General features: G+C 32.7%; 1 protein-coding gene across 1 annotated transcript; it reads left to right on the plus strand.

Annotated features, from left to right (window-relative positions):
* The first annotated feature begins 1,266 nt into the window (after positions 1 to 1,266).
* On the plus strand, positions 1,267 to 7,917 carry SLITRK6 (SLIT and NTRK like family member 6). Its single transcript, XM_004451624.3, has 2 exons — positions 1,267 to 1,817; positions 4,182 to 7,917. The coding sequence occupies exon 2, from the start codon at positions 4,206 to 4,208 to the stop codon at positions 6,729 to 6,731; it is 2,526 nt and encodes an 841-aa protein (XP_004451681.2). The 5' UTR covers positions 1,267 to 1,817; positions 4,182 to 4,205; the 3' UTR covers positions 6,732 to 7,917.
* Positions 7,918 to 11,757: the final 3,840 nt, after the last annotated feature.

Consider the following 11,757-nt stretch of genomic DNA (forward strand, 5'->3'; position numbering starts at 1 on the left):
TACTTTCTCACTCCTTCATCTGTATCGAAGTCTATTCCATCTTAAAGCACACAAGGCCATTAAAATAAGAGGAACTCAATAAATAGGAGAATATTATATAAAGGAATCAGGAATATTAAAAATTGCCTCAATGCATTTATCTTTTTAAACAAAATTTCCATGTGAAAAATATGAAAACTTAATGAATTAGAGATCATCATTAAGGATAAAAATCTGATATTCTAATTCTGATTTAAATTATACAACCCCCTTTTTTCAAAGTAGCATTTGCTTAACTGAGACCTAGTATTGCATCATCATCTTCATGGACATACAGGCAAGAGTGTTTCTAAACTTGGAATGTTTTAGAAATAAATAAATGATCATATCTAGTGTACTCATTTTGAATGTGAAGAAATTCAGGAACTTCGAGTGTAAAGATGAATGATTTTTTTAAAACATAGGCCTTGTGGTATAAATGGAGCCTGACAGTTGAAAATTTTATTATTGATGATTCAGAAACTTTTAAGAGCTGAAGAATGAGGCAACATTTCAAATATAACCTTTTTAGAAAATAAAATCTGTCTGAGCAAGTACTATAAAAATTGGGATATCATCATTTCTACATCCTTATTTAACTTGTTTCATTTTATCTATAAAGCTGTAATTCCATAGTTTTGAGAGTATGAGCAGTTTCAATCAGTGACAGTTGTGTTATAATTAAAGGTTCTTAATATATTTTCAAATAATCATAGTTTCATTCTGAATAAATATTATCTTAAAATAACTGAAAAATAAACTAATTTCTGGTCTCACTATTGAACATTAACTGAGGGGAAAGAGATAATGAAGTATAAAACTTAGAGTCTCTGGCATGAGGCTGTTAAACGTTTTTAAATGGTGAATACAAAATTGCACACTTTGCAGGAAAGCAGTTAGGTGTTGCCATTTTTATATTTAATTAGTGCATAATTTCAGCCATAAATACCAACAAAAGAAGGCTAAAGCAACTACTCTGCAGACAGAATGCTCTCATTTTTTTTCTGCACATATGTGTGCAAACAGTATTGTATAAGATGAGAATTTAACATAATGTATTATTTAGTTTGCTCTAACAACAAAATGTATTATTCATCATCTAAAATGATGTGTAATTATTTCCATCAAAATTCACTTGCACTCTTTGGTATTAAAAGGGAAGGAAAGACCATTTGCAGAAAGAGGAGGAGTTGAGCCGTCCCAAGGTGGAGCTCTCTCTTGTGTTAAACGACACTGGCAGATTAAAGCACTCTGATGGGGAAGAGCTTAAAGGCTGAGTCAAAAGCCAAGAAGACTCTTTATTTACGCCTACTTCCCAGCCCTTGGCAATCTGACTAATAACACACTGAGCTAACAAGAAAGACTAGAAAGGGAGGAAAGAGAACACTGCTGAAGCTTGGATCTGAAACCTAAGAAAGCAAGAGTGATCAATCCCAGCTCTGTTAAACACCTTGTTTATTTACTGCATTCAGCAGCTTGCAAATGGTTAACTATATGCAGAAAAGTCGGCATAGCTGTGAAGTATGCCGTGAATTTTAATTGAGGGAGAAAAAGGACAACTGCTTCAGGATGATCTAGTATGCACTCTGCTTGAAATATTTTCAATGAAATGCTCAGCATTTTGTCTTTAGTCAGAGGTTTTAACTTTATGAAGCCATGGGACTTGGCAAAAAGTGACATTTGAGAAGAAAGTACACGGTGATTGGTGTTTTCTTTTTTCATAAAGAAACTGAATTACTTTGAACATCTCTTCCAGCTGTGCATTACAGATAACGTCAAGAAGAATCTTTGCTGTACAGGTAAAACCAATGTTTCCAGGTTTTTCTTATAACTATTTTTGCATTATCCTAAAGTGATTGGGATTTATATGTTTGCTCTCTTTTTTAATAGCTTGCCTTAAGGGATATCTAATTTCATTCTTGCTCACTGGCACTATTATTCCGGAGCAGATGCCTGTTTTCTCTGAGCAGCAGACATTTAGTCCAACAGCTGTCTATAGAGAAGAACAGATATAAGAATATGCCACTATATTTCTTTTATAGCATGCAGTTTGATATTGGAAACAATATCAATGTGGACTTTCTGAAGGAAAGATAACTTCCAGACACCACTGCTGAATTTCAAACATAAGCAGACTTTTTAAGGATTCTTTGAATATGTTATGCTACTTTTATTTGTTTTAAACTTGTCAATATGTAGTTTCTGAAAAATACAGGTGGAGATTTTTGATGTTTTTAAAATTTTACCAGATATTGTCAATATGGTACCATTCCTCAAATTTATGTGTATTTCTAAAAAGATAATGAACTGTACTCTGAGATATTTTGAAGAACATAAAATGCATAAGATTAAAAAAATAGTGAGAGTTAATCATCTGGAAATTTTTGACTATTTTCTCAAGGTGCTATGCCTGGTGACATGAATTAATGAATTATAATTTTTTTGGCAATCTATGGAGAAGTACTTTAGTGTTTGTGGAAACTAATCTACAAGTTGAAGACTCCAACTATAAACTGCTTGTGTCTAAGCACAACACTCAGCTGTTTAAAATCAAACTCTTTCCCTATGAAAATGTTACATCTGCTAACTTTTCCTGCACTATAGAGAGAGGCACTATAGTGTCTTGTGTCTTTCAGAAACTTTGTATAATACATGTTTTCAATAAAAAATGTATTGTCATGAAATGAAAGTTTATTTTAAAGATATTGATTGAGATTATTGATTGGGTTCTGGAATGTTTTGTCTGACTGTGAATTTTAACTAGGTTAATAGTTTCCGTCCACATTTAGTCCAGATAAGGAAAGTGGTTACCATTTCAAAAAGTTTAATAGTCATAAGATATGGTGTTAACTTATCTTTAAATTCAGTTTATATAAAGTTAACGTATTATACTTAAGTGTAGGAAATAAGATTAGATACCATTAGTTATTTATATATTTACTGTCACTGCTGTCATTGCAAAGTTTTTTAGAATTTTTAAACTGCTTTTTTAGCTGCATAAGTTTTAAATTTTTAAAAAGTTGGAAGATGTGATGTCATCACTCTGAGCTATCAAGTTTTATTTACCGAATTAGAGTTACTCTAAAATATCTTAATATGCTGCAGTTTGTTTCAGAGTTCATTGTTTGTGGCTTTAAGGCTTATAATAAAGATCTACTGCTTAATTATGAGATCACATTCAGTGCCCTAAAGCCTGTTTCAAAACTGCAATAGGAAGTCATTTGCTGGAAGTTTATATGAGACATTGCTTATGTTTTATAATAGACTGAAAAGTGTGTTAAAGATTAATTTTCCTTCTTAAGTTTTATGATAATGACTTGCTAGAATTATAGAGTAACAGGAAATATTCTATATTCTTGAGATTCAAAATACAGTGTGACTTAGGTGAAATTTGAATGGATACTAAAGCATGTATCTCTGACAATTTTTGCTTATAAAAACTGTCCTAGATAAAATAATCAAAATAGAAATCTTATTATAGTGTTCTTTATTACATGTTCAAAGGCCCTTCTTACCCAAGCTTTTTAATAAACAATGGAATTAATAATCTTTAGCCAAAATTAAAGCACATTAACACAGTGGCATTGTTATTAAACATTATCCTGTGACATCCACTTAAAATATAAACATACAAATGAAATTCATACATACACACATACAGACATGCATGTGTTCTTTCTATCATTTTTCCATAGCCTAGTATTCTCTATGCTTCTGGAGAATACCTACAGTTTGTCTAATGCTGTAATCCCCAAGCCTTAAATTCATTTATTCTGAGATTTAAAATAAGAGAATCAGGGTACTCACAATTGTACATTTTTGTAACATACCAAATTATCATTGGCCCATTTACACAGTGCTTCTCTCCTCTATTAAAATGCAGTTTATTTGCCAGATGTGAGCACAAATAATATATTTTATATTCTCCTTGACCTATTTTTTTAATTTTGACTATGATACAAGTTACAATTAATCTAAGCCATGTCCATTCTAGTATTAAAAATAAGAAAAGAAAAAATATATTCAGCAAATATTCATATTTTCATCTAATAATGAATTTATTTTTACTTTTTAAAGGGAAACCTATAATTCTGAAAAATCAGATTCATCTCCTCCCTGCTCCTGCCCACTAAAGTCCTTTGCTGTCACATTTTATTTTACAGAATCAGATTTCATCACATGACAACATGAAGCTGTGGATTCATCTCTTATATTCAGCTCTCCTTGCTTGTATATCTTTACAGTCCCAATCTCTACCCTCCTCAACCAGAGGTTCTTGTGAATCTCTTTGCAATTGTGAGGAAAAAGATGGCACAATGATTATTAATTGTGAAGAAAAAGGTATCAAGAGGTTATCCCAATTAAGTGTTCCACCAGCACGACCTTTCCACCTCAGTTTACTAAAGAATGGCTTAACAATGCTTCACACAAATGACTTTTCTGGGCTTACCAATGCTACCCTGATACACCTTGGATATAACAACATTGCAGATATTGAGAGTGGTGCATTTAATGGCCTTAGCCTTCTTAAACAACTTCATATCAATCACAATTCTTTAGAAATCCTTAAAGAGGATACCTTTCATGGATTGGAAAACTTGGAATTCCTTCAAGCAGATAACAATTTTATTACAGTGATCGAACCAAGTGCCTTTAGCAAGCTCAACCGACTTAAAGTGTTAATTTTAAATGACAATGCTATTGAGAGTCTTCCTTCGAACATATTTCGATTTGTTCCTTTAACCCATCTAGATCTTCGGGGAAATCAGTTGCAAACATTGCCATATGTTGGGTTCTTAGAACATATTGGCCGAATAACGGATCTCCAGTTGGAGGACAATAAGTGGGCTTGCAATTGTGACATATTGCAGCTAAAAATTTGGTTGGAAAACATGCCTCCACAGTCTATAATTGGTGATGTTATATGCAACAGCCCTCAATTTTTCAAAGGAAGCATACTAAGCCGACTAAAAAAGGAATCTATTTGTCCCATTCCACTAGTGTATGAAGAGCATGAAGATCCTTCAGGATCATTACACTTGGCAGTTACATCATCAATAAGTGATAGTCGCATATTAACCAAGACTATATCTCTTATAAAACCACCCACCAAAGCACCAGTTTTGATACCTTACATTACAAAGCCATTCACTCAACTTCCAGAACCCTACTGCCCTATTCCTTGTAACTGCAAAGTGCTATCCCCATCAGGACTTCTGATACACTGTCAAGAGCTCAACATTGAAAGTTTGTCAGATCTAAAACCTCCTCCACAAAATCCTAGAAAACTTATTCTAGCAGGGAATATTATTCATACTCTAATGAAATCTGATCTATTGGAATATTTCACTTTGGAAATGCTTCACTTGGGAAATAACCGTATTGAAGTTCTTGAAGAAGGATCATTTATGAACCTAACAAGATTACAAAAGCTTTATCTAAATGGTAACCATCTGACTAAATTAAGTAGAGGCATGTTTCTTGGTCTCCACAGTCTTGAGTACTTATATCTTGAATACAATGCTCTAAAAGAAATATTACCAGGAACCTTTAACCCAATGCCTAAACTCAAAGTCCTCCATTTAAATAACAATCTACTACAAGCTTTACCACCACATATTTTTTCAGGGGTACCACTAACAAGGATAAATCTTAAAACAAATCAGTTTTCCCATCTACCTGTAAGTAACATCTTGGATGACCTTGATTTACTGACCCAGATTGAGCTTGAGGATAATCCCTGGGAATGCTCCTGCGACCTGGTTGGATTGCAGCAATGGATACAGAAATTAAGCAAGAACACAGTGACAGATGACATCCTTTGTACCTCCCCAGGGCATCTAGACAAAAAAGAAATAAGAACACTAAATAGTGAACTTCTTTGCCCAGGTTTGTTAAATAATCCATCCCTGCCAACTCATCCTAGTCACATAATTGTCACAACTCCTACAACCACGGCAAATACAGCTGAAACCATTTTACGATCTCTTACCGATGCTGTACCACTATCTGTTTTAATATTAGGACTACTGATTGTGTTCATAACTATTGTGTTCTGTGCTGCAGGGATAGTGGTTCTTGTTCTTCACCGCAGGAGAAGATACAAAAAGAGGCAAGCAGATGAGCAACTGAGAGAAAACAGCCCTGTACATCTTCATTATAGCATGTATGGGCATAAAACAACTCACCACACAACTGAAAGACCAACTGCATCACTCTATGAGCAGCATACGGTGAGCCCCATGGTTCATGTGTATAGAAGTCCATCCTTCGGTCCAAAACATTTAGAAGAAGAAGAAGAAAGAAATGAAAAAGAGGAAAGTGATGCAAAACATCTCCAAAGAAGTCTTTTAGAACAGGAAAACCGTTCACCACTCACAGGCTCAAATATGAAGTACAAAACCACAGACCAACCAACTGAATTTTTGCCCTTCCCAGATGCCAGTTCCTTATATAGGAACATTTTAGAGAAAGAAAGACAACTTCAGCAACTGGGAATCACAGAATACCTAAGGAAAAACATTTCTCAGCTCCAGCCAGATATGGATATGCATTACCCTGGAGCCCATGAAGAGTTAAAATTAATGGAGACACTAATGTACTCAAGGCCAAGGAAGGTATTAGTGGAACAGACTAAAAATGAGTATTTTGAGCTCAAAGCCAACTTACATGCTGAACCTGATTATTTAGAAGTCCTGGAGCAACAAACATAGACAGAGTTTGAGGGCTTTTGCAGAAATGCTGTGATTCTGTCTAAAGTCCAAACCTTGTAAATAAGTGCCTTACACGAGTGTGTCATCAGAACTTAAGCACAGCAGGAATCTTATGGGAAGAAAAAAGAAGAAAAAGAAACTCAGGGATCACTGGTAGAAGCCATTGCATTATCTTCAGGCAATTTATTCTGTCTCCAATGAAATGAATCCTTGTATGTAAATCATTCAAGGATTAAAGTCATATTTCTCCATATATGTAAAAGTGTTTCATAAAAGTCCTCTTGCACATCTAAAAGGGTTGAACATTTAAGCAATCCTAATTTTCTTAAATTTCTTTTACCCATGGATAAACAAAATTGGATTTCATCATTAAAATACACCTGTATATATAGTTATGATATATAGGGAAAATATTGTTTAGATAGCCAGTATATGTAGTACAAAAACATACACTATCAAATATACCTGATTTTCATGCAATAAATGAAAAAGGAACTGGAAGTTGAAAATTATAAATAATAACAGTAAAGAAAAAAGTAGAAGGCTATAGTTATATATGCTATATGTCAGCCTAAACTTTGAACATTTGAAAATTAAACAAATGTCACTGCTATGGTTTCTGAAATTCAAAAGAAAATTATTAATAGTTCCAGTGGAATAAATAAGCAAATGTTTTGGTTTTTCTGCACATTTTGTGTGGGCATTCCTATTGTCAATGCTGCTGTGAACTTAGATATGCTATTTGTGCTCAAAGTTTAATTCTTATTCTTGGGATATTTTTTAAATGCTACTGAGATTCAACTGTAAATATAATTAGCACACCTATTAAGTTTGGTCTCTTTCATAATATTAACCCTTTGTAAATTTGGATGACCATTATAAGTTTCTGTGGCAAGTAATTCACCAGTGTAAAACAAATAAGAAAAACATTTTATATTTTATTGATGTATACTGACAGTTGCCATAAATTAGTAGCAAAAAGGCACTTCTAAGGGTAAGCAGTTTAAGTTGCCTCAAGAATGGACAATGTAGCTTTATTTTATGAGAAAGTATAGCTAGATTTCTATGAACTATTTATTCTGTGCAGTTTTGTATATTTTTGGTTCACAAAAGTAATTATTCTTGGGTGCCTTTCAAGAAAATTAAAAACACGGATCACTACAATAAAACTAAAATGAAAACTCTTTTCAAATGTGTCTGCTTCAGTTAGTCTGACCTGTAATTCAATCAAGACAGGATTAAAATACACATACACATGCAAAACAAGGCTTCTGTTTGTTGTCATGCACACAGAAGCATCTTGTTCACAGTGTGCAAAAAGGCCATTCAATTTCTGGGTATGATTGACACGGAGCCAAACTTAAAGTCTGACCACTAGTTCTCCCTTTCAAACAAATAGTTTCCTCACTTAGTGCAAATAGAAATGGTTTTTCTTCTTCCTGATTATGGAATAAATCATAGAGCAGATTTTCACAAGGCAAAGTGAAATGCATCAAGGTAATCAAGTATTGTTTCCTCATTGCCGCAAAGAATCATGCACAAGTTTGGAAAGAAACACATTCCCTATAAAGAAATACTTTCTTTAATTCACTTAAAATTATTTTTGTGATATTAACTATTCTATTAAATATTTTGGGTCTCAACATTCAACTGTCTGTACTACTAGCAAAATATACTTTCTTTTTAAATTGTGAATGGGAAGCCATTGTGTTGATAACAATGCCAGGGACCTGTGCTACACGGGATGAAGACAAATTATGAGCTTATTATGCAATCATATCATTAGGTTATTTTTTAAACAATGTATATATTAATAGAAAAGAAATATGTATAAGTTGATTCAGTAAAAAATTAAATCACTCCATTACCTTGCAAGGTTTCGAATGACAAATGTGTGAATTCTTTTTTAATTAACAATTATGAAGAGATAATCTCTGTGCATATGGAATGCTATATATATTTATCCAGTAAAAAATATCCAGCATAGTAGTGACAAGTCAACTCACAGCAAGATTTTCAAAATCACAATATAAAGATTTTTAAAAAACAATAGCAGAAGACATGTTATTGAACTTCTCTTAGTTGAGTGTCTGCCAATATTTTCTGATTATAATCAGGTATATTTAAGAAATTCCCATGCCTGAAGAACCATTGGTAGGGATCCATGCTGGCAGACAGACAGACATGTCCTCAAAAACATTCTTCTGCTTTGATGGGGGAATTTTATGTATTTTTAATCTTTATTCATTGTTAATTGCCTAAAGTAATAATGTTGATTCTTCACCTTCTAATCATGAAGGAATAAAGGTCTTTATGAAGTCATGTAGGTATATCCCCAAAATTAAAGTACAATCCCAAGACTAAAAGCCTGTAATAGTCTAGATCTAATTTATAATGACCCAGAAGTCATTAGGGTTTCCAGGGAGCAAGGGATTTTAAAGGCTTAAATATTTTATTCTTGATATACTTTTTCTTATGTGATATATTTCCCTGTTAGAAGTATCTGAGAGTTGAAAAAGTTAGTGGTGTTCTTTAAGTCTTAAATCTTAATGAATCTCATGCCCTGTCTTTATAGCTCAGAACTTTGGTTATCTTACCTTCATTTCCTAGCACTTCTCCTTCCCACTAACAAAGAAATTTCAATATCCTCAGCTATAGTCCATGTACCTGATCATTCTTCAACAAAAGACTTTTAATTTCACTTATTTTTTATTTAAGAAAAGTAATACTTTGTGCATTGCATAGTCACTCAAGATTCATGTCTGAGTTTTGAATTTTTCTAATATGGTGATAATAGTAAATAATCATACTGGATCAAACCACTTTAATTTTAAGTCAACCTATCAGAAATACGTTGCTTTAATCTTTATTTAACAAACCAAAATTTCACTAAATTACCACAAAAATACTTATTGTTAACTTTATAAAAGTATTCATCAGATATACTATTTTGATCCCCATAATGTTATGTTAAACTTTCTATTTATAAAAGAAAGGGTGGTATCAATCGTGGTAGCTCTCTTTTAAATCAGTCTTTTATGTCACTGAGATGAGAAAGGCTTTCTTTGCTGCCCTTATATTAAACTGAAGCATCATCTAATCTATCTTTAAACTGCCTCAATGGTTTGACCCAGTTATTTGAAAAGGCTTAGGCTTTGATCCAGGATTGAAGAAAGTTATATGAGTTTTTCATTGCCATATAAATGCAGTTCTTAAAAGGTTTATACCCCCCTTATATTATATATATTTGGAGAACTAATAAATGGGAGATAGATGATAGATAGACATAGAGTCTCAATGTACATATGATTTATTGTACATGATTTGTTCTTCTATGATAACTAATAGGTGCATAATAAAAATTTTTAAAAGAAGAAGAATACTATAATTTGCAGAATTCTTTGAAAGTAAGCTGATTTTCTGACTATAAGCAAACTCATACAAATAAATATCCAAAGAGGGCTCACCAAATTTCCAAATATAAATAATTTTCTATAAAATTATCATAGAAAATGGTTGTCTTTGTGAAAAGAAAGTTATCTGTGAATAAAAATGCTCACTGTTCAGGAAAAGAAGTTTGGAAATTCTGGTAATTGTGGAATGGTTGGCAGTGAATTTGAAGATTCTTCTCCATTTCTTTTCCCTATAGAATATTCTTTTGTTACAGACATGATTTGCTAGAGTTTGCTTCTTGAGAAAATGGTGTATCATAAAGGGGTGAGTTTTTCTTAGACTAAGGGAATAATTACAAGTCTTTCTCAGGAAGAGTGGTCCTATATCTGGGCAGTCACATCAAGAATGACCTCGACAATGAAGAAGGGAAGTGATGTAAAGTACAATATTCCTTTTTGCTGTTTTGGTTTCACCCATCCTGAAATACATATATTTGCTCAAATATTCCCTGAGATTTATAATCATAGCAATGTGTCAAGTTTGAAAATATATATATAATTGTTTACTATTGAATTATAAAACAATCATTATAATTAAATTATGTTGTTTAGTAACTTTCTTACATGAAAGTAATAACCCTTCCATGAAAAGAACCACCGTTATGTGTTTTACAGAACTGGTTTTTAAAGATCAATTCCTATTTATTATATATCTATTATATATGGAAGATATATTTATATAGGTGTAGAATTTTTTCTAGTTGTTTAAAAGCATAATCAAATAGACAAACGCCCTTCTATTAATAAATGTCTTTCAGAAGATTAGTAAATAAAGAATGGAAACAATTAAAAACAACAAATTGCACACACACACACCCTCATTGTATATTTTTTTTTAGGAGGTAGTGGGGACTGAACCGGTGACCTCATAAGTAGAAGGCAGGCACTCAATGTCTGATCTACACCTGCACCCCACATCATGTATTTTTAATTGAGAAGATTTTAAGTTTAAGCTTTTAAAATATAGTACATTTTTTTCAGACCTTCTACAAAAAGTTCGTATTTGCTAGGTTTTATTTCCTAGATTCTCTGAGAGTAAGGAAGGTATTTTTAATTACTTGTTGTTTAAAATCTTTGAGCATTTAATTATCATTTTATCATATTTGGATTTATAAAGTTATTGAAGAGTTGCTACTTCAAGAATCATTTTGTTTCCCTCAATGTGAACTTCATGGAGTTATCAGTGATGTCGTCACAATTAGTCAGTGGTTCTTAAGATCTACCCCGTTCTTTGGTAGTGTGAGCAAACCCAACGTCCAAGTTCCCAATTCCTACCTATGTATTATTCATAATGCGTAAGTTACATGTGAGAATAAGGTAGGTAACGTGAAAGATCGGAAGAGCCTTGCTTCTAGAAGCAGGTAAGTTTAAATGGTGTTTGCCATAATTCATTCAAAGACATATTTGTGAGTATCCTGAGTGTCTTGAGTTAGAAAATCAGAAATCTCTAGAATTTATTCTGCCTTTCTCATTTTAAAAATAAAGAACTTAAGAGTTTTGCCTCATCATGCCACTAATAAGAGGTACAGGCCAAAAGTGGAACCATGTTTGTTGCTGAGGTTGCTACTGTTGTG

The sequence above is a fragment of the Dasypus novemcinctus genome, chromosome 15 (assembly GCF_030445035.2).
Source record: "Dasypus novemcinctus isolate mDasNov1 chromosome 15, mDasNov1.1.hap2, whole genome shotgun sequence".
In the NCBI taxonomy this organism is placed as follows: Eukaryota; Metazoa; Chordata; class Mammalia; order Cingulata; family Dasypodidae; genus Dasypus; species Dasypus novemcinctus.

What these genes read in the sequence shown, in the direction of transcription:
- SLITRK6 (XM_004451624.3), top strand. Translation starts at nt 4,206, where the DNA reads ATGAAGCTGTGGATTCATCTCTTATATTCAGCTCTCCTTGCTTGTATA.